The sequence below is a fragment of the Oncorhynchus gorbuscha genome, linkage group LG07 (assembly GCF_021184085.1).
Source record: "Oncorhynchus gorbuscha isolate QuinsamMale2020 ecotype Even-year linkage group LG07, OgorEven_v1.0, whole genome shotgun sequence".
NCBI classification, from domain to species: Eukaryota; Metazoa; Chordata; class Actinopteri; order Salmoniformes; family Salmonidae; genus Oncorhynchus; species Oncorhynchus gorbuscha.
Window position 1 is genome coordinate 29,260,680 of NC_060179.1, and position 24,177 is coordinate 29,284,856.

A 24,177-nucleotide genomic window follows, 5' to 3' on the forward strand; every position below is an offset into this window, starting at 1 on the left:
ATTTTACCTGTTTTTGAAATATAATTTTAAAGCTTGCATGAGTTGCTTGATGTGGAATAGAGTTCCATGTAGTCATGACTCTGTGTAGTACTGTGTGCCTCCCATAGTCTGTTCTGGACTTGGGGACTGTGAAGAGACCTGGTGGCATATATCGTGGGGTATGAATGGGTGCCGGAGCTGTGTGCCAGTAGTTCAAACAGACAGCTCGGTGCAACATGTCAATACCTCTCAGAAATACAAGTAATGATGAAGTAAATCTGTACTTTACTTTGAGCCAGTTGAGATTGACATGCATATTATTAATGTTAGCTCTCTGTGTACATCCAGGGGCCAGCCGTGCTGCCCTGTTCTGAGCCAATTGCAATTTTCCTAATCCCCTCTTTGTGGAACCTGACCACATGACTGAACAGTAGTCCAGGTAAAACAAAACTAGGGCCTGTAGGACCTGCCTTGTTGATAGTGCTGTTAAGGCAGAGCATTGCTTTATTATGGAGAGACTTCTCCCCATCTTAGCTGCCGAGTGGCGCAGCGCTCTAAGGCACTGCATCTCAGTGCAAGAGGTGTCACTGCAGTCCCTGGTTCATATCCAGGCTGCATTAAATCCGGCTGTGATTGGGAGTCCCATAGGGCGGTGCACAATTGGCCCAGCGTTGTATGGGTTTGGCCTGCGGTAGTTGCCATTGTAAATAAGAATTTGTTCTGAACTGACTTGCGCAGTTAAATAAAAGTTCAATCAAATGAAAAGATACTCTTGTATCAATATGTTTTGACCATGACAGTATACAATCCAGGGTTACTCCAAGCTGTTTAGTCACCTCAACTTGCTCAATTTCCACATTATTCATTACAAGATTTAGTTGAGGTTTAGTGAATGATTTGTCCCAAATTCATTGCTTTTAGTTTGTTATATTTTTTATATAACTTATTCCTTGCCACCCATTCTGAAACTAACTGCAGCTCTTTGTTAAGTGTTTCAGTCATTTCCCTCGCTGTAGTAGCTGACGTGTATAGTGTTGAGTCTTCTTCATACATACTTATTCCTTGCCACCCATTCTGAAACTAACTGCAGCTCTTTGTTAAGTGTTTCAGTCATTTCCCTCGCTGTAGTAGCTGACGTGTATAGTGTTGAGTCTTCTTCATACATAGACACACTGGCTTTACTCAAAAAGTAAGGGGCCTAGACAGCTGCCCCGGGGAATTCGTGATTCTACCTGGATTATGTGGAGATGCTTCCATTAAAGAACACCCTTTGTGTTCTGATGGACAGGTAACTCTTTATCCACAATATAGCAGGGGGTGTAAAGCCATAACACATACGATTTTCCATCAGCAGACTATTATCGATAAAGTCTAACAAAACAGCCCACACAATCTTTTTATCATACATTTCTCTCAGTCAATCATCAGTCATTTGTGTAAGTGCTGTGGTTATCGAGTGTCCTTCCCTAAAAGCGTGCTGAAAGTCTGTTGTCAATTTGTTTACTGTAAATTAGCATTGTATCTGGTCAAACACAATTTCTACCAAAAGTTTACGAAGGGTTGATAACAGGATGATTGGATGGCTATTTGAGACAGGAAAGGGGGCTTTACTATTCTTAGCGGAATGACTTTTGCTTCCCTCTGGGCCTGAGGGCAAACAATTTCTAGTAGGCTTAAATTGAAGATGTGGCAATATCATCCACTATTATCCTCAGTAATTTTCCATCCAAGTTGTCAGACCCCGGGTGGCTTGTCATTGTTGATAGACAACAATCATTTTTACCTCTTCCACTCTCACTTTATGGAATTCAAAATTAAAATGCTTGTCTTTCATAATTTTGTCAGATATACTTGATGTGTAGTGTCAGAGTTTGTTGCTGGCATGTAATGCCTAAGTTTGGTAATCCTACAAGTGAAAAAATAATTGAAGTAGTTTGCAATATCAGTTGGTTTTGTGATGAATGAGCCACCTGATTCAATGAACGATGGAGCTGAGTTTTCCTTTTCTCCCAAAATGTAATTTAAAGTGCTCCAAAGATTTTTAGTGCCATTCTTTAGATTATTTATTTTTGTTTCGTAGTATAGTTTCTTCTTTTTATTCAGTTTAGTCACATTTGCAGTACGACTGCCAATCGGTTGCACAGCCAGACTCATTTGCCATATCCTTTGCCTCACCTCTCTAAACCATAGCATTTATCAATTCCTCATCAATCCAAGGGGATTTAAACGTTTTTTGAGTCATTAACTAAATAAAATAGAAAAGATATTGGTTCCATTCTGGAGTGAGTGTGCATATGAAGTGGCTATGTTGAGCATAAAAGTGATCATTTGAAACAGGTCCTATACGCAAGATTTAGAATTTATTTGTCAACTTTAGTTGTGAATGATACAAACCTTAGAATATCTTAGAAATCAAAACATATATGACCTACATGATGCGACTATAGGCTATTGATGACTTGAGAACGTAGCAAAAAAAAGCTTGCGCTCTGTTCCTTGCCTCAGGCTAAACACGCCGTTCTTATCTCACTTTAATATTGTCTTTACTAATATAGGATAGCGAGTGGAGGCTGCTTTCCCGCTGGTCGTTTTTCAATCTGGCTGGTTGGCTTCTCCGGTTATTTCACCACATGCATAAACCACTGTTTGAAGAGCATGCAGCCTCTCACTGCATGACAGGTGATATTCTGCCCAAACTCTGTATGCCATGGTCTCTCCAACCCTGTTCCTGCAGCTAGCCAGTGCTTCATTTGGAAAACCAAGTGAAATCTGTTCGGGAACATTGATGTTTTCGCAACAAAACATATTTCATTAAACTGTTGACCTCCCCTCTCTCTGCACGCTGGAGAAAGGAATGAAGGAGAGAGGGGAGATTGAAATGCATGGTGGTGAGATATTCTGTAGCTATAAAAAATGCACTATTAGGCTCTACTATACTTTTAAAATGAAGTGCTTTGTAACACCAAAGCTAGTGGCAACTGAACTGCCACCAACTTCAAGGAGATGAAACCTTAACTTTCCTGGAGTATTGAAACACATCATCCTGAGATGTCTTGAAACATTACATGGTGTGTTGTAACACCACTTAATCAAGTGTTGTGTGCCAGGGGGCCGGGAGCACTACCCCAAAAAATTGAAAACACTATTATGGTGTTTCAAGTCCTGTCTAGTTGTAATGTCTGCTTCCAACTCACACACTCAAACACATAGATCCCCTGAATTCAGCTCACTTTCCAGATCCCAATCACCTGAACTCTGATCTCCTGTTCACACATCTATATGTCATTATCACACACTATTTAGTTCAGTTCTCTGCACCCCAACATTGTGAGGTATTATTTGTTTTGTGACACACTTCTATTCAGAGCTCTGTTTTTCCCCAAAATTTACTCTCCCTGTGTATGATTGTTTTTTCCTGCCTCACTAACGACGCATTTTGCCTGCCTGTACTTTAGCCTATCCAGTTTCCTGTTATCAACCTATTGCCTGATCTCCCGGACGACGTTAGTAGCCTTTTCCCTGCCTATACTATTGCCGTTTTGGACCCCTGTGTATGACCTTCTGTCTGCCCCTGGATCCAGCTTCATGTTAACATCAGAAGCCTCCTCCCTAAGTTTGTTTTACTCACTGCCTTAGCACATTCCGCCAACCCCGATGTCCTTGCCGTGTCTGAATTCTGGCTTAGGAAGGCCACCAAAAAATCTGAAATTTCCATAACCAACTACAACATTTTCTGTCAATATAGAACTGCCAAAGGGGGAGGAGTTGCAATCTACTGCAAAGATAGCTTGCAAAGTTCTGTCATACTTTCCAGGTCTATGCCCAAACAGTTATAGTTTCTAATTTAAAAAACAAATCTCTCCAGAAATAAGTCTCTCACTGTTCCCGCCTGTTACAGGCCCCCTCAGCTCCCAGCTGTGCCCTGGACACCATATGTGAATTGATTGCCCCCCATCTATCTTCAGATTTCGTTCTGTTAGGTGACCTAAACTGGGATATGCTTAACACCCCAGCAGTCCTACAATCTAAGCTAGATGCCTTCAATCTCACACAAATTATCAAGGAAACCACCAGGTACAACCCTAAATCCGTAAACATGGGCACCCTCACAGATATTATCCTGACCTACAAATACCTACAAATACACCTCTGCTGTTTTCAATCAGGATCTCAGCGATCACTGCCTCATTGCCTGCATCCGCTATGGGTCTGCGGTCAAACGACCACTCCTCATCACCGTCAAACGCTCCCTAAAACACTTCTGCAAGCAGGCCTTTCTAATCGACCTGGCCCGGGTATCCTGGAAGGATATTGACCTCATCCCGTCAGTAGAGGATGCCTGGTCATTCTTTAAAAGTAATTTCCTCACTATCTTAAATAAGCATGCCCCTTTAAAAAAATGTCAAAGTAAGAACAGATATAGCCCTTGGTTCATTCCAGACCTGACTGCCCTTGAGCAGCACAAAAACATCCTGTGGCGGACTACAATAGCATCGAATAGTCCCCGCGATATGCAACTGTTCAGGGAAGTCAGGAACCAATATCCACAGTCAGTCAGGAAAGCAAAGGCTAGCTTTTTCAAAAATAAATTTGCAGCATGTAGCTCTAACTCCAAAAGGTTTTGGGACACTAAAGTCCATGGAGAACAAGAGCACCTCCTCCCAGCTGCTCACTGCACTGAGGCTAGGTAACACGGTCACCACTGATAAATCCATGATAATCTAAAATTTAAATAGGCATTTCTCTACGGCTGGCCATGCTTTCCTCCTGGCTACCCCGGCCAACAGCTCCGCACCCCCGCAGCTACTTGCCCAAGCCTCCCCAGCTTCTCCTTCACCCAAATCCAGATAGCAGATGTTCTGAAAGAGCTGCAAAACCTGGACCCATACAAATCAGCTGGGCTAGATAATCTGAACCCTATCTTTCTAAAATTATCCGCCCGCCATTGTTGCAACCCCTATTACCAGTCTGTTCAACCTCTTTCGTATCGTCTGAGATCCCTAAAGATTGGAAAGCTGCCACGGTCATCCACCTCTTCAAAGGGGGTGACACTCTAGACCCAAACTGTTATAGACCTATATCCATCCTGCCCTGCCTTTCTAAAGTCTTTTAAAGCCATGTTAATAAACAGATCACTGACCATTTCAAATCCCACCGTACCTTCTCTGCTGTGCAATCTGGTTTCCGAGCTGGTCATGGGTGCACCTCAGTCACTAAGTACTAAACGATATAACCTCCATTGATAAAAGACATTACTGTGCAGCCATCTTCATCGACCTGGCCAAGGCTTTCGACTCTGTCAATCCCCGTATTCTTATCGGCAGACTCAATAGCTTTGGTTTCTCAAATGACCGCCTCGCCTGGTTCACCAACTACTTCGCAGACTGAGTTCAGTGTGTCAAATCGGAGGGCCTGTTGTCCGGACCTCTGGCAGTCTATATGGGGGTACCACAGGGTTCAATTCTCGGGCCGACTCTTTTTCTCTCTCTCTCTCTCTCTCTCTCTCTCTCTCTCTCTCTCTCTCTCTCTCTCTCTCTCTCTCTCTCTCTCTCTCTCTCTCTCTCTCTCTCTCTCTCTCTCTCTCTCTCTCTCTCTCTCTCTCTCTCTCTCTCTCTCTCTCTCTCTCTCTCTATATATATATATATATATCAACGATGTCGCTCTTGCTGCGGGCGATTCCCCGATCCACCTCTACGCAGACGACACCATTCTGTATACATCTGGCCCGTCTTTGGACACTGTGTTAACTAACCTCCAAACGAGCTTCAATGCAATACAACACTCCTTCCGTGGCCTCCAACTGCTCTTAAACGCTAGTAAAACTAAATGCATGCTTTTCACCTGTTCGCTGCCCGCACCCGCCCGCCCGACTATTGCCACAGGAAAAAGTATTTTGGGTTGAAGAATCTCAGGTATGCGCCATGAGTCCTGAGACCGTGCATATGGAGAGAGATAACATTCAAACTTCTCTCATGCTCCTGGTGTACTGGTGGGAGAAATGGACCAGACAGAATGGTGGTAGCGGCTCAGGTGAGAGACTTTATATTGAAATCGGGACATTATCAAGGGCTATGAAATGTAACAGGCAAGAGTTTCATATGTGCCGTTGGGAAGATGAATCGTAACACTATAAGGAAGTGCCGGGAAAAGGGGGGTGGTATTGAAAAGATTTGGCATGGGTCCTCAGATCCTCAAAAGGTTCTACAGCTGCACCATCGAGAGCATCCTGACTGGTTGCATCACTGCCTGGTATGGCAACTGCTTGGCCTCTGACCGCAAGGCACTACAGAGGGTAGTGCGTACGGCCCAGTACATCACCTGGGCCAAGCTTCCTGCCATCCAGGACTTCTATACCAGGTGGTGTCAGAGGAAGGCCCTAAAAATTGTCAGCAACCCCAGCCATAGACTGTTCTCTCTGGTACCGCACGGCAAGCGATACCTGAGGGCCAAGTCTAGGTACAAGAGGCTTCTTAACAGCTTCTACTCACAAGCCATAAGACTACTGAACATCTAATCAAATGGCTACCCAGACTATTTGCTTCCTCCCCCCCTTTTACGACATTGCTACTCTCTGTTATTATCTATGCATAGCCACTTTAATAACTCTACTTACATTTACATATTACCTCAATCTCCTCGACTGGCCGGTGCCCCCGCCGCCCATTGGCTCTGTACCGGTACCCCCTGTATATAGTCTCGCTATCGTTATTTTACTTGTTACTTTTATTTCTTATTCTTATTCCTATTTTTTAAACTGCATTTTTGGTTAGGGGCTTGTAAGTAAGAATTTCACTGTAAGGTCTACAACTGTTGTATTCGGCACATGTGACAAATACAATTTGATTTGATTTGATTGAGGAAGTTCTACATACTGCGAACAATTTCATTACCATGCCACTCGCGACAGTAAAACAAGGCCAAAGGAGACTTGAAATGAGAAGTTATGACCGGCAATAAAAGGTCCTGTTTATAAATGTACATTCTAACCGTGATGATGTGTGCTAGGTTTGAGAAGTTTGAATTTGAGTGATAGACTCAAAGTAAAGCACTAAAGGACTGTCATTCTAAATTTGGGTTGGATCATTTAGAAAATATTTTAGTTATGATTTGGATACAGCGAGAGAGAGTTGCGCTCAAACTGTGAGGGGTGGATGCACTGATCAAATTTATTGGGCCTAGAGCGGCTCTAGAAACCTTATCTTTAAGTGTCCTCCGACAGGGAGGTTATTAGAGAACTCACTGGAGGTTAGCTTGGGTCAATCGTTACGTTTTTTTACATTTTTACCATGTCATCAGAATTTTTATGTTAAATCACATCAATATGTATAGATTGCTGGATGATACGGTACAATTCATTGCACACAAGGCTCATAGTCTGTGTCTTGCGTTAACACCCAAGGATGAAAATGAAGGAGACGGGCATGGAGACCAGCATCACATGGGCATGGAGACCAGCATCACATGGGCATGGAGACCAGCATCACATGGGCATGGAGACCAGCATCACATGGGCATGGAGACCAGCATCACATGGGCAGGGAACGTAACGGATGGACGGTTCTGTCCCCAGGTTCTGTCCCCAGTCACATCACCCTTTCATCAAGGGTGGTGTGAAATTATTAAACATGTATTTCCTCTTTTCCCTGTTTAAGTCTATATGTTTTTAGGTTTCGTGGAACATGAGAGTGATCATTGTTCCAGAGGGACTAATGTTTATTGACTAATTGAGTTGAGAATGTTTTAGAATGTTTATAACTTTAGAATTCAAATCAAATCAAATGTTTTTGTCACATACACATGGTTAGCAGATGTTAATGCGAGTGTGGCGAAATGCTTGTGCTTCTAGTTCCGACAACGCAGTAATAACCAACGAGTAATCTAACCTAACAATTCCAAAACTGCTACCTTCTAATTGCATTAGGAGTAGTGACCATTGTGTTATGGGTTTTGATGGAATGATATATGTGCAAATGTATCTGTAGCTGTAATGAATACGATGGGAGACAGAGAGCTGGTTTCAAGCGCAGGGCACAGCAGGTGTTTATTTGTATAGGACCACAGGAGGGGGCAAGTACCTGGGTCCAGGGGCAGGCAGAAGGTCATACACAGGTGGTCCAAAAAGGCTACAGTACAGGCAGGGAAAAGGCTAGTAACGTGGTCCGGGACGGGAAATCCGATAGGCAAAAGTACAGGCAGGGAATAGGCAAAAAGGCGTAGTTAGTGAGGGTGGCCAAAGCTATGATACACAGGAGGACTAATATGGGAAAAAACAGCGCTCCGAATAGAAATGTGTATCAAAACGAAACAATACCTCACAATGATGGGGTGCAAAGAACTGAACTAAATAGAGTGTGTAAATGACATACAGGTGTGTGAACAGGTGATCCAAATTCAGGTAATTGGGATCTGGAGAGTGAGCTGCGTTCTGGGGATCTATGTGTTTGAGAGTGTGAGTTGGAAAGTGGGCTGGAAAGTGAGCTGCATTCAGGGGATCTATGTGTTTGAGAGTGTGAGTTGGAAAGTGGGCTGGAAAGTGAGCTGCGTTCTGGGGATCTACGTGTTTGAGTGTGTGAGTTGGAAAGTGGGCTGGAAAGTGAGCTGCGTTCTGGGGATCTACGTGTTTGAGTGTGTGAGTTGGAAAGTGAGCTGCGTTCTGGGGATCTACGTGTTTGAGTGTGTGAGTTGGAAAGTGAGCTGCGTTCTGGGGATCTACGTGTTTGAGAGTGTGAGTTGGAAAGTGAGCTGCGTTCTGGGGATCTACGTGTTTGAGTGTGTGAGTTGGAAAGTGAGCTGCGTTCTGGGATCTACGTGTTTGAGTGTGTGAGTTGGAAAGTGGGCTGGAAAGTGAGCTGCGTTCAGGGGGATCTACGTGTTTGAGAGTGTGAGTTGGAAAGTGGGCTGGAAAGTGAGCTGCCTTCTGGGGATCTACGTGTTTGAGTGTGTGAGTTGGAAAGTGGGCTGGAAAGTGAGCTGCGTTCTGGGATCTACGTGTTTGAGAGTGTGAGTTGGAAAGTGGGCTGGAAAGTAAGCTGCGTTCTGGGGATCTACGTGTTTGAGAGTGTGAGTTGGAAAGTGGGCTGGAAAGTGAGCTGCGTTCTGGGGATCTACGTGTTTGAGAGTGTGAGTTGGAAAGTGGGCTGGAAAGTGAGCTGCCTTCTGGGGATCTACGTGTTTGAGTGTGTGAGTTGGAAAGTGGGCTGGAAAGTGAGCTGCGTTCAGGGGGATCTACGTGTTTGAGAGTGTGAGTTGGAAAGTGAAATGCGTTCAGGGGGATCTACGTGTTTGAGAGTGTGAACTGGAAGCAGACGTTACAGTAGCAGGAGGCGAGGTATACATGAGCCCTGCGTATGAGACAGAATGTTTACACAAGGCTGTTAAGTGGGATGGAATGTGGCATGGGTCGAGATCTGTGGGGGCTCATAAATTAAGGTTGTGGTGAGTGATATCATTCCCAGAGACTATGTATATTGTTACAGGACATAGCTGTCTCCCTCTCCTACGAGCTAACTGTGCACAATATAGGGACTATTATGAAGTTAAATTGAACGTTACACATACCCAGATCATGGTGAGAGTAGCAGAGATAGTGTTGGAGTTTCAGACACTATTGTCAACCTTCAAGAAACCTGTGACTCAGAGTTTTGTTCGGTTGGATATTCTTCCAACACCATTCATCTCTTCCCCATTTACAATATCCAGCAAACACTTGACCGATTCCACGCAGTAGTTATTCTCCCGGCAGTCGCTGTAGGGGCAGTAATTAAAGGAGGCTATAACGTAACAGCATGGAACTTAACTACGGAGCAAATGAGGGAGTTTGAGATATGCATCACTGGCAGTGTCATTAGTAGCAGGGGTTACTTTAGTAGCATTGTAGGGATATCATTATATGAGGACTCATGCCACATGGCTTGGTAGCTGGTAGCTGGTAGCTGGGAGACCGATGCGAGTACTGGGGGCTGTTATTCACATGTCACAAATTAGTGATCTAGCCATAAGAGGAGAGTCTATGTTACCCATTCGTTGCAGTGTGTATATTCCCGGGTGAACGCGGCACACGAAGAGCAGGAGATAACCGAGGGCACGGGCTGAATTCTGGAGATTGAGTGTACATGATTATACACCAGGCGGGGGGTGTTGGGACAGCGTTGGTCTGGTCCACACACAGTACTCCTTACAGCACCTTCAGCTGTAAAGATAGTCTTGTCTCTCGCTGGTGGATTCACACTTCTCACGTGAAGTGAGGTCCAGCTGCATAATGGGTGAGCTTGAAGATGCCATGACAGAGGAAGCCGAGCTAAAGAGAGAGAAAGACCACTGTATACATACAGATGGGTTGGGTCTGGGAGCTACTTTAACCGCCATAGTTGGGCATGGGATAGTTGCTTTATTGGTTAATGCATCATATAAAAGGATAGATGTTGGGGTAATTGTACACCGGACAACATTCTGAAGGCATTGATGTGAAAGCATACAGTGCTGAGTTACCTCAAGAGGATGTTGCGTTGATTAGGGCTGCGCACTTGCCTATCAGGTGACATGCCTATCAGGTGGCAATGGAGGAAGAAGATGGGGAACAAAGTGAAAATGACATGGCTTGGGAACACCTCTCGGAGCCTGTGGCCAGAAAGGTGAAGACTTGAGCTTGAGGAGGTTCTCCAGGGCCTTCCTTTTTGTGGAATCTAGCAGAAAAGTATCCTGGAGGCATAGAGTCAGGCAAAGAGAGAGTGGGAATTGTCACGTTATCCGACTTTGGGTGTCTTTGCATATATAATTACGCATAGCTTACCACCTAGTTAATACTGTTATGTTTTGTGTTTCTCGTTGCTTTTCAAGTCTTGTGCTATCAGGAGAAAGTTGAACTGGAAGAAGTCAACAGGACCCGTTATCAGGTCAGATGAAGTAAGGAAGAACAGGTATCACTAAGGTTCTGTCTGGCAACAGAGATGCATTGGCTGTTCAGATATGTAGGCAAAGATTCGGCATAGGAGAAAGGGTTAAATATCAGTGCTGGTGTGAATGTCTTTTGTCTGATGCGGCTGTATCGACCCAATGGGCGAATAAACTTGGTTTAAGCTTTACTAACCATCAGTGAGTTTTACTATGTTCATTTAGAACATAACAACAGCGAGCATTGCAGGATACTGCATTTGCCTCTACGTGGAAATGTGGGAATGGGTCATCTCATCAATGAACGTCCTTTTCCCTGATGGTTTAGATATCCGTCCATCATGATCCATTGCACCTCGTAGCACAACAAGCTTCTTAATACTAATTTAGAAGTATACTTTTCTTTCTTCAAAAATCCTCCAAAATCAGAGCAAGATGGGAAGTGTAAGGAGCTTAAAACCAAATACTTCCAATGAATTAAGTCACTCAATTGTCTCTCTCTCTTTGGTTATTCTTACGAAAGATCCTTACATTTTGAGAAACATATTCAATTGGATTTATTCTTAAATGTTTTGGTAAAATGAAATTAACAAATCATTTAAACAACTTGCATTCATTTTTATTAAGTACATGTTGGTTGTTTCTTTTATCAATTTCAATTCACCCCAGAAATGTTTTTTTGCTGTGTGGTTGAGTGTGGTTGAGTGTGAGTCGGGGGTTTAATTCCTGCTTCCGCCTGTCCCACTTTCACTCATTCTCTGTCTCCTCCTGTTTCTAATTTGTATAAATAAAGCTATGAAAAAATGAAGGTGTAATTTTACAAGAAAATATTCTCCATAGGCCCTTATCATCAATCAATATTTAGGCTATAAACCAATTGCATTTCTTAACAATTTGATTGTATGAGAGACACAGTCTGCCAAATAATATTTTGTGTGTTTTGATGTTGCCTTTTACATGTACTGAATACCCCAAAAGGTGTTTTGCTTTCACAACACTTAAAAACACCAATATTCAGATTGAAGAACCAATTTGGGTGTTTCAGAGTACTTCTATGTTTTAAAACCCTTTCTGTGCATCGTAACATTTCTATTGGGTTTATATTCAAACACCCTCCAAACACAAGTTCTCAGGTTAGATGCACCCATTTTCATGGTTTCATTCAGTCTTTCTATTTTTACAGTGTAGGCTATTCAAATTCAAATACAAATTCACTATAATTGTAGGCTTAGCCGCCCTGCACAATTGATGAACCAACAGCATCGCCTAGGCCTATACGTTCTCTCCCAGACTCATGAACAGAACGTTTGTAACGTAGCATAAGGTAACTAGTCCATCCAGTATGCATAATAATACAGTCCACACTCAAAGGTGATTATTATAATTTGTTTAAATTTTGGAGCATATACTAGAACAATGATGTACCAAAGACATCTTAAATCAGTTTTTTTTTAAATGTTTTTCTCCCATGCGTAGTATGCAGCAGGCTATGTATAGTATAACGGCACAATCATTATTTGAATTTAACTTTTTTTCCCAGGCTTGGGCTCAAAGGCCTATGCGTAAGCTCTAATATGTGTATGGGGGTTTTGAAATCATTATCACCTTAGAAAGCGCTGCCCATTTAGTTATGTTAGGCTTTGAAACAACATTTCAAGCTGCTGTTGAACTTCTTTCTTCAAATTGATCAATCACAGTGAGGTGAGTTTTAAAAGCATTTTATTGTTTTGATGATAAGTGTTTGATGTGCTTTTCGATTGGATTTCTATTGATGTCAGAGTGGTTTGAGAGACAATAGAGCCCTGAGTACCAGGACATTAGGGTAGTTAGCGAGTTGGGTACTGCCAACGCATGTACGAGTAGGGCTGTTGCGGTGACCGTATTACCGCCACACTGGGGGTCACTAGTCATGAAGGCAGTCAAATTCTACCGTGACTGTTTAGTCACGGCTTCTCCAAGCTCTGATGCTGCTGATAGTCATTAGTAGCCTACCAAACTTGCTAACTGCCTGGTACTGAGCACTCTAATGTCCCTCTAATCACTCTGACATCAATGCAAATGTAATCGAAAATCTAATCAAACACTTCATGAGAGCTCATGAGCTCATGTTGCGCTACTTTTCTATAGGCTATGCAATTGCACAAGAAAGTTTGATGGCCTCTATTAAAAAGAGGAGGATCCCATTAGCTTTCTATAGGCTAGGCCTACCATATTTATTTCTCAACTTCCTAATATTAAGCACATTGCTTATCTTTACAACAGGAGTATAGCCTTACCTGGCTGGCATGAAAATGAACCACAGGAAATGCATCCTCCATTCACTATTTAAGTGCATAGATGACATGTATTATTTCCCACTGCCCCTGTTTCAATACAGGTGCATGATAATGGTCCATTCTAAATCACAACAAATATCACACATATATTATTTAGTATATGTAAAGACAAGATTAAATCAGAATAGTCTGATGGGTGATAATATTAGCCCATCACTTCTTAAAATTAAGCACAATAATCCGCTTTACAAGGGGTTTACAGCCTAACTGGCATACATAAGGAGCGTGTGAGTTTCAAGTTTGGGGAAGATAATTTTGACTATAAAAATTCACCTTTTTAATAAAATCATTACTTGCATAATCACATTTGCGGTAACTTTTGATAATGGTGTTTTTCCGCAAATGGAACATTCTTGCTTATAACCTACTGCCATGTGCGCATTGCTGCGCTTATAATGTGAAGAAATAGCCTAATAGTTTGTCAACATTTAAAGCTAAACGTTTTGATCTGTTGTGTCAGCCACATTGCTTAAAAATGTTTTTTGTGGGGGTGATGCTAGTAGTTGTATTAATTTGGGATCTATTGCATCCTACAACTGTCCCAGACTATGTTTGGAATATTTATTTCTCACACAGAATAGAATAGGTCAAATTTTGTACTATGGAGGATGGTAGATTGACATGATTTTGCTGTTCGTTAGACCTACTCATCTTTTTGGCAGATGAAAAGTAAATGTGGACAGTTCTTCCAATATCTTCAATATGCACCTCGGAATTGGATAAGGACGCACGCAGTTGCATCCCCGATATGTCGGTCTTCACTTGTAGCCTGTGAGAAAGACCCAATCACGTTATGGAGTTATGTGAGTGAGAGGTGCTTCGGGCATGGATTTTTTTAGTGTGCATTATGGCCACACAAAGGGGATGCCACAGTGAAATTCGAGGCATTATCAAGTGCTTGTCAAATTGTGAATGAGAGGCTGATAGTGTGTACAGCTTGCGCAAAAAAAGAAAGCAGTGCGCATGCCTTTCAAGAAACTTGGAGTCGCATCGTGCAGCGTTACAATGTATTAAAACTCAAAACATATAGCCCAACGTTTGTAAAACAACTAAAGTTACATTTATTTTTGAACCGCTCAACACAGAATAGCCGCATGTGCGCACTCCCTCAAATCGTTTGGAGAAAATATCCATTCAATTTTATTCAGCTTTGTTCAATTGTATTCTTCCTAATATAACATGAATCCACAGAATTCTAAGTTATTTCGTGACCGCAACAGCCCTAGTCCAGAGTGCATAAAAGGAGATTACCGTAACTCAACGGTCACGTGGAATTTTACTGTGGTCATGACTCATGACTGCATGTGTGGCGGTAATACGGTCACCGCAACAGCCCTAAATGCAACTCATAAGGTTCATAATACATTTATAAACCATGGCAGCTGGATTCTCACCTCCAGAGCACAGATCCCGAAGGAGAAGATGTCAATAGCATAGTCATCCTCAGCCACTAGACATAAGAGAACAGTTGGAATCAATATGTAAGATAATGACTGTCTAGTCACAGCATGTTGAGAAATTCTATAGATGCTGTAAAGAGGTCAATGGAACGCAGACCATGGGGGATAGAGGACGCTATATTAGCTATTAGCGCACATTCAACAAATCTGATCGAAGAAAGTGGATATTCGTCAAATCCGTCATGACTGATGTATTGTAACAGGTCCACAATGGGGTTACTAAAGTCCGTTTTGGATATATTGGGCTGTTTTCGCTACGTAACATTTAGAAGTTGTTTGCTAAATGCTAACTCCCGTTCGTATTAGCTGTTAGAATTGCGAGCATGCAGAAATCGGTGGTGGTAGTCAATGTCTTTATTTACCTGTAATGCAGTTGATTGATGAAGATGACATGAACATGTATTGGGGTTGACATCCATACAGGCATTATACACAGATTTTCACCTCAACATAGTGTGAAGTAGCCTAAATGTAGGCTTAACTATATACAATAGCTTAAATGTAGGCTTATTTTGCTGGGGGGCAATGAGGAGATTTGGGATCTTTCCCCAACACGTTTCCATGGCATTTCTATTGTTTTGGAGTTCCAATGACCTCTTTTCCCGCATCTATAGTGAAACTGGCAACCCATAAACGCAAGAAAGGCCCATATTCATTCAAGCGTCTAGGATCAGTTTAGCCTCTTAGATCATAATGAATAAGATTACATGAATAAAAAGGACCTGATCATAGAACAGCACCCCTACTCTGAGATGCTTTATGAATACGGGCCCAGACATAATAGATATAGAAATAGAGGAAGGCTCAGTAAAACACTCACAGCCATATTCAGGAGAGAAGAAGTGCAGGTTCCTCTGTTCGTCTCGGTTTGGGCGGACTTTACCATGAACACTGGCCTCCGGAAACACTAGGAGGGCAAGATAGACAGATACAATTTTTTAACCCAGACACCAGACCACACAGAATATTGTGACATTCACTGAGAATAAGATATGCAGCACGTTATATGGTTCTTACCATTCACAAACAGCCGGTGCCATACTGCGGATAGAAAAGAGCAGAGTATCCAGTATTAACTTCAGTGGCATAGAACGACAACAACAATGACAATATACCTTCGGGTAATTGTATTACACACAAGTTTGCTAGTATGCAATGCTCACTGTTATTACTACCATTTATTCAGATAAAGCTGTCAAGTCACAACTGAGTTGTTCCTAACGGCCATGCTACGACAGAGTTAGGTATATGTTAGGGTTAGGTTAAGGTTAGGGTTAGGTATATGTTAGGTTAGGTAGAAAGCCTTTACTGTGTCGGACCTGAGCCAATCTTGATGAGGCCATTGTGTTGGATAAAGATGGTGTCACAGGTCAGGTTGCCATGGATAATGGGCGGTTCACAGGAGTGCAGGTAACTGGTGGTAAAATAACATGTCAATCAAGTGACTGGACACTTTGGGTTTCCAATTTCAACTCTTGACCCCGGAAAACTACTGGACCACGATTAGTAGAATCCCGGGACCATCCATATGTAAAATAAAATATGCACGCATGACTGTAAGTCACTTTGGCTAAAGGTGTCTGCTAAATGGCATATATTATTATTATTATTATTATATTAATCAGATGTGTTACTGCTGGACTGGAACAAAAGCCTGCACACCCATTAGCTCTCCACGACATGAGATCCCCAGTCCTAGAGTAATAGTTTACACTGCCACTGAAAATAATAGTGGGGACGAGAATGGTATTGGTCTTACCTGAGGGCAGAGAGAATTTGGGTACACCATCGCTTCCAAGCCTGGAATACATAAGAGTGAACTGCAGACACTTAAAAAGTGGGATATGATTGAAGTTTGCGACGGATAGAAAACGACTTAAGTATAATCCCCTAACATGACCAGGGAAGGGTTCAGTACAAGGTAGCAAAACATTTTGGAATGTACAAAGAAAATGTGTGTTTTTAGTGGAAATATAGTGTTCATGCAGTACCTCCCTGTTTTAACTGTTTCAAAACGTATAACTCACAGACTCGTGTCACAGTCAGACGTTTCCCATATAGGAGAAAGACACTGACCTTGACGTTCATGGTCTTATGGTTTTTCTTGGTTTTCTTGAGAAACTGCTTGAGGCTGCCTGAGGACATGTACTCTGTGATAAAGATGACCTGTCCAGCAGATAGCAGAAAGAGATACTATCAGGGTGCAGACCAAAGCAATCGATCCCAGTTCAGAGATACTGTCAGTGTGCAGACCAAACCAATAGATTTGGGTTTCAGAGATAAAGAGAGAGACATTTCCTAAGAGAATGAGTGAGAATGACAGACCATAGAGATTGATCAAGATAGCAGACTTACCCGAGCTCGGCTCTCTTTCATGTCCAGCCAGTACTTATGGAATTTGACTATGTTTGGGTGCTCAACCTGCATCAGGTTCTCAAACATCTCTTTAATCTTCTCCTGAAAAAGAGATGGAGTGGGGAGAGGTTTGAGTACTTACGAGTGGCACAGATGGTTCGCCAAAATATGCACTTTTAAACCATTGACTCGTACTTCCATTTGTGTGCTCGCTCTGGAGAATGGAAGTACATCGAATGGAACATACAGCCAGTGACAATAGAAACACTGTCTGAGTCCCAAATGGCACCCTATTCCCTATATACACTGAGTATACCAAACATTAGGAACATCTTCCTAATATTGAGGTGCACCCCCTTTGGGTGATGGACCATTCTTGATACACGCGGGAAACAGTTGAGTGTGAAAAACCCAGCAGCATTGCAGTTCTTGACACACACCGGGGGCGTCTGGCACCTACTACCATACCCTGAATGGCAAACAAACACAATCCATTTCTCAATTGTCTCAAGTCTTTAAAATCCTTCTTTAACCTGTCTCCTCCCCTTCATCTACACTGATTGAAGTAACAAGTGACATCAATAAGGGATCATAGCTTTCACCGGGATACACCTGGTCAGTCTATGTGATGGAAAGATAGTGTTCTTAATGTTTTTTATACTCAGTGTAGTGCACTACTTTTTTTAACCTTTATTTAACTAGGCAAGTCAGTTAAGAACAAATTATTATTTTCAATGACGGCCTAGGAACAGTGGGTTAACTGTCTGTTCAGGGGCAGAACGACAGATTTCTACCTTGTCAGCTTTTGACCTGGTCAAAAGTAGTGCACTATATAGGGAGTAGGGTGCTATTTGTGACATCCCCCTGTCTAACTTTGCCGTACCTCCTGTGCCTTGAAGACCTTCCTGTCATTGAAAAGCACCTCATTCCACACCACCTCGACTCCCTCCTCTGTGTCCATGGCCAGCGACGCACTCTCAACACCGGGGACATTACCTTGACTGATCTGCAGGGGGAGACAAACACACATGAGAGATCCCTCAAGCACCGCAGATGCTATAACTGAAGAGGAACAACCATAAATATGGCATGTGTGTTGTTGCAGACACAATTTACTACATGTAGCCGCTATCATGAATAATTGAGATGTTTCCGTATCAGCTCTGTGTGGCTGCAAAACCTCACAGGAGATCTATCTATTTTGAAAAGCTATAGATCCCGGTTTCAAAACCTAAATGGAGACCGGTTTTCATTCATTAAATGGACGGATATGGATCTTATGTAAAAAAAAAAAAGCACTGATAACGTCAGACTACTAAAAACCTTATGCCCTGACCATCTGTGTCTGTATGATGTAAAAAGACAAGGGGGTGAGGATCAGAGATTCTGTCGGAGTGAAGAGATGGATTAATGAAAGAGCGAGACAAGGGGGGGATGGGACAGAGAGCAAAAGGCAGAGATTGGGAGTAGGGGATTGGGAGATGAATGATGGAGAGCAAGAGAAATTGGGAGTGAGGGATTGGGAGAGGGTGAGCCAGAGGATGAGATAAAGACAGAGGCAGAGAGTGAGGGACGGAAATATGTGTGAGAGGTGGAGGGGGAGGGGAGCCGGCTGCCGGGAGCATGTGCTGCTACCAGACGTATGAGGACACTGAGTCAGGGAAAAGGCCAGACTGACTCGGAGCGGAAACAGCGGCAGCACTGTTTGCGTCTGTGTTCCAGAGTCTGGCAGAGCTGACAGAGACAGACAGGCCCTGGGCTCCCATTCATTCCACCCTCAGATTAGCAAGGAGTACGCATTGACACAGCACTGAGATGACTGCTCAACCCAGAATACAACCAAAGAACAGTCAGTCACACACTGGATCTCAAAGCCTGAGATAAAACACACACACACACGCTAACTTATCCCAATCTCTTTTCCCCCGATGGACAGATAACACCAAAGAGGGCAAAAGAACATAGGTAGTGGTCAAACCTGTTCGTTACAGATACTGGTGGGCATCCCGCAGAGACCGAAGAATTCCGAGCAGTAGAAAGAACATCCGTTACTATGACACCGTCACATACAGCTACACATCTGGTGTAGCATGCTATTTCGTTTTGGGTGTCCTGTATTAAAGTTACTAGTTAAGTGTTCATAAGCAGTCGAGTTATGATTGAATGAACTATTAACGTATTGTTAAAAAGCAATTACATAGTAGTAGCGCACGAGACATTTTCATAGGCGCCAATCACGAAATGAAGAAGCTCACAGTTCTAAATGGACTAAAAATGGCTTCTTTCACCACGGTTAATCAACAAGCCGACACCCAATCAACTGCCATAAATATACAGCCCAGATGACAGCGGCCTGACACATTGGTATCCTACCAGGCTGCTTTGGCCCAAGTGAGGTTGCAACACAGTGTGACCACACAATGCGCTTTTAATATCACGGTTATGTCCCTGGCTAGAGCAAACCATTATCTGAGGTGTACTGTACACACCCTATCCATTTCATAGTTAAAACATTATTGTAAACACTGTTGGCTTTGTCCACAACACAACCAGCTGCGAGGTTCCAATACTCTCCGACTCGAAGTACGGAGAGGCCTAATCGAGAGGGGGCTGCAGTGGGGAGATCTCTCTCTCTTTGTTCTACTCCTACTCAGTGAGGTATGATAAACTGATTATGGGGCAATACAGGGCAGGAAGTAGGAACACAATGCTCTGACATAGTGACCCTAATGGAGAGCCAGGGCTGGCTGGGAATTCCCAGCTAAAGCATGTCTACCGGGGCTACACAGGGACTCATGTTTGGGTGCTGTTGTATATTTTCTCTGGGTGTTACGAAACAGTTAGGCCCCTGTGCTGGACTTGGCTCCCGGAGTGTTTGGTGGGGTGGAGGGGTTGGGTGCTCAGTCATGGTAGGGTGAAACTAGTAAACAGCCTGTGATTGGCTGCCGAAGGGAGGTGGGTTAAGCGTGGGGAAGAGGTCGGTGGGTTCACATCCAAACAACACAAACATCGACATTGATGTTTTGCTGATCAGACAGATTATCAGATAACAGAGGTAATTTCGGTAAATCTGTCTGAAAGGCTTTCTGTTGTTTGGAATATCTATTTAGTTTGATAGATTAACTACATGCTTGTTTATTTACATTAAGTGTAACCAGTCCATTTCCTGATACTAATAAACAAGGAAACTGGTCAGCTACATTTTAGACAGCCTTCAGTTATGGATTAAATGTATGTATGGATTTTAAAAAATAGATCTTGATCACTCGCAAGTTGATCAAAAAAAGATGATGCCGATAACATAACAACATGAATTTTCATATTGCTTGCAGTTCAGGAGTAGGTCCTACCTCTATCTACAGGAATCCACAGACAGTCAGCCACAGGTAAGCCTTGGCGAGTGACTGTCTGAGCTCAAGTGATCAGCACAGATTACCCACAATCCTCCGACCCGGGGCGTTACCCCAAGGCCACACCGTTAATACACACTGTCCGTATGAGGTCAGGGGCTGTGCGTCCCCCGCGGACGTTGGTCTCCAACCCACAGAGCTATGTCACAACGGGACACAGGCGACCGCGTCTCAGGACTATGATTTATACATTATAGTAGGCATAAATAGGCTTGTGGAGGCCCACCTCCGGCTCCACTCCAAACCCTACGTGAGGCCTGCCTCTCAAATGACAATCTAGTCCCTATAGCGCATTACTTTTGACCAGAACCATATGGCTATGGGCCCTGGTCAATAGTAGTGCCATTTGGGACAAAGTCCGGTTGACTAAAGATCTGATCTCAGACCTCCCTGGACATAACCTGATTACAGATACACTCCCGGGCAACCCACCAGTAGAGCCATCCCCAGTACACACAGAATGAGGAGGAGTAAAAGCTCATTCACATGTGGCACAAGGCCAGCATATTGTCTCTGTGTGTGTGTTAGAGACAGGGTGCTAGAATTAGTGCGGTGAGTCAGACCGAGAGGAGATAATGGAGGGAGGCTTAGGGGAGAGGTGGAAGGGAGGATGTTAAGGCCCTCTACAATGTGTCAGCTCGTCACTATCTATGGCCCTGCAGTGGGCGTCTCTGTCTCTGTACTGACCTATAGTCTCACTGTAGCAGAGAACAAATGAAAGAGTGCCGTTGTCTGAGGGAGAAACAATGTAGGCGTGTGGGTCCTGACAATAACAAAGCACTCAGTCTCCCCACTCTACCATGTTTCTCTTGCTCTCCGCCTCCTCCTACACCAATTTCAATACCAGATGACGAATCAGAGTAGGCCTACTGCACGACTACATTTAGTTACGTCAACTTAACATTAATAGTAGACTTGATACAGACCAGTGAGACTGCTGCAGCCAGAATATCTGCATTACACCACACTGTGTGGCGCTGGCGTACAGTAGAGTATGTACATGAGGGAGTCTGTTTCCATGGTTTTCTGCCTTCTCTCTCTCTGAGGGTTGGCTGGGACCAAAGCAGAGCACACATCAAAGAAGTGCCTCGGCTCCTTTGCTACGGAGGTGACTGTTGATGTGTGGCACACAGAACAGTGATTCCCAACGCCCTGGCAATGCAGATATAGAAGAATGGGTGGAGAGGTAGAGGAAGTTTGGCGCTCTTTTTGTTCTGCGATTCACTGGTTTTCCCAACTAACAATTCCAGTAACATTCTTTACTTTTAAGAAATATAAAATCGTTTGTAATAATACAAAATGACGTCCATCACAACACTGCAAACCAAGGAATAACTTGAATGATATATGGAAGGTAAAACCATTTCCTAACATGGAATTTGTCATCGCTTAGCTCAGTCTCATTGTAAAGCTCATGTTCCTTCAAGGGAAAAGGCCCACTGCCAGGACCCACTACCAATTACCAAGACCCCCTGCCTTACTCGGTGACCTTCACAATCTGGACAGGTCACTGCGAATTTAGTCTAATGGCCCGTCCAAATAGAAGACTCTGTCCCTGTCAACTTCACAAAGAGATGTGATGGAGATAAGCTGACATCAAGTTTCACTTGTTAATTTCCTTAGAGGCCCATGTCAAGAATGGAATGTAGGAGAGCAAGGCAGGCTGGGCGATCTTAATTCCAGAGTCAGTAGTATCAAAGGCTGTACCAAAACACAAGAGCAGTTATTACACTCAAAGCACACTGTATGACGGCGGAAGCCTTGTTGATGTTGCCTGGAGAGCTTGAGTGGGAAGTGGAGACTGCAAGATTCCTAATCATTCCCCAAATGGAAAACAGTCTATTTGTAACACCACTCAAATCAACTAATTGAAAACACACAACTTCATATGTGCTTGGACTTGCAATAACATGTTGCAAGAATGTTGACAGAACAGCCTTTCTGAGTTCTTTAAAAAGGTTCCCAGAATATTTCATTAAGTTGTGGGTACATTATAAGAGATAGGTTCCCAAAACACAAAATACCTTCTCAGTTGTGATGACATTCATACAATGTTTAAATTAGGTTGCACAGGACATTCCCGTAATGTTGTAAGAATGAAATATGTCTGTTTTTAGGACGTCCATAGCATATTTGTTTTAGGTTGAAAAAAATATTCCATTGATGTTCACGCAATACACATAGGGAAGCTCTCGTAGATCTTATTTGTTTCAGTATATAGCCATGTTAGTATGGTCAATCAAGAATTCCATGCTTCCTTTTTTAATCTTCCTAGACATAAGTAACCCAGGACAATACTGGTAACTGGGTTATTCACCATCACTTCCCCCCCATCCTCTTTATATGCTGCATACATCCGGGTCCATATTTACAAAGTATCCAAGACTGAGTGCTGATCTAGGATCATTTCTGTTTTTCTGATCATGACCATATAATGTGTCTCAAAGTAAGAATTATATTGGGAGCCTTTGGACAGTCGACAGTTTTTGTGTTTCGGGAACATATCTTTTGCGATGTCCCCACAATGTTCCCACCAGACACTTCCCAAAACCCTAATGAAACATTCTGGGAACCATTAAAGCACAAGACGAAATGTACTATGGGAACGTTCTTGTAACATCAGGTGAATTTCTTTTTTGCTCCCTAAAAGAGACATTGTAGAATCATCTGCATCATTCCCTCTCTTTGTCCGCTGTCTCCAGTGTGTTGTGCTTCCGTTAGTACCAGGGTTAAAAGATTACACTAGCCACATTGTCCTTGTTCCCCTTGTCTGCCTTGTGACAAAGCTCTGTATTTGGAGCGCCAGTGGGGGAGAGAGATGACTAAAACACAATCCCATTCTAGAAGTTAAAAGTCATCTGGTCTATGATGTGATAAGCATTAGAATGAGTGTTGAACAGCCTCTTTATATAAGCCAATCTGCTCAGTCTTGTGAAAAGGAGTCTTTGATCTCATCTCCACCTCTAAAAGAGATGTGGGTGTCTTCGTTTTCGCATATGATGTGTGTGCCTGTGTGTGTGTCTGCACATACCCGTGTGTGTGTGTGTGTGCTATTGTCTCTCACCTCTGGTTTATTCATGCGAAGGCCTTCCTTTCCATTCTAACACTGTAACCTCAAGTGTTCTTGCCTACAGACAGAAACTAAAACAAGAAGCTCCCACGCTGAGGTCTGTCCAACGCTGGTCCGACTAAGCTGATTCCACACTCCAAGACTGCTTCCATCACGTGGACTGGGATATGTTTCGTATTGCGTCAGATAACAACATTGACGAATACGCTGATTCGGTGTGCGAGTTCATTAGAACGTGCGTTGAAGATGTCGTTCCCATAGCAACGATTAAAACATTCCCTAACCAGAAACCCCATTCCCTAACCAGCATTCGCGTGAAACTGAAAGCGCGAACCACTGCTTTTAATCAGGGCAAGGTGACTGGTAACATGACCGAATACAAACAGTGCAGCTATTCCCCCCGCAAGGCTATCAAACAAGCTAAGCGTCAGTATAGAGACAAAGTAGAATCTCAATTCAACGGCTCAGACACAAGAGGTATGTGGCAGGGTCTACAGTCAATCACGGACTACAAGAAGAAAACCAGCCCAGTCACGGACCAGGATGTCTTGCTCCCAGGCAGACTAAATAACTTTTTTGCCCGCTTTGAGGACAATACAGTGCCACTGACACGGCCTGCAACGAAAACATGCGGACTCTCCTTCACTGCAGCCGAGGTGAGTAAAACATTTAAACGT

At 43.2% G+C, this 24,177-nt stretch overlaps 1 protein-coding gene across 1 annotated transcript in view; it reads right to left on the minus strand.

Moving 5' to 3' along the window:
* LOC124039755 (nuclear receptor-binding protein 2-like) overlaps positions 1 to 24,177 on the minus strand; it is a 55,144-nt gene that overhangs the window by 5,410 nt on the left and 25,557 nt on the right. Inside the window, exons 2-9 of the mRNA XM_046356080.1 lie at positions 17,904 to 18,026; positions 17,021 to 17,122; positions 16,742 to 16,831; positions 16,425 to 16,465; positions 15,985 to 16,079; positions 15,683 to 15,706; positions 15,486 to 15,572; positions 14,600 to 14,655 (exon numbers count right to left, since the gene is read on the minus strand). Of these exons, the coding sequence (XP_046212036.1) occupies positions 14,600 to 14,655; positions 15,486 to 15,572; positions 15,683 to 15,706; positions 15,985 to 16,079; positions 16,425 to 16,465; positions 16,742 to 16,831; positions 17,021 to 17,122; positions 17,904 to 18,026 (618 nt within the window). The remainder of the gene's footprint in view (positions 1 to 14,599; positions 14,656 to 15,485; positions 15,573 to 15,682; positions 15,707 to 15,984; positions 16,080 to 16,424; positions 16,466 to 16,741; positions 16,832 to 17,020; positions 17,123 to 17,903; positions 18,027 to 24,177) is intronic.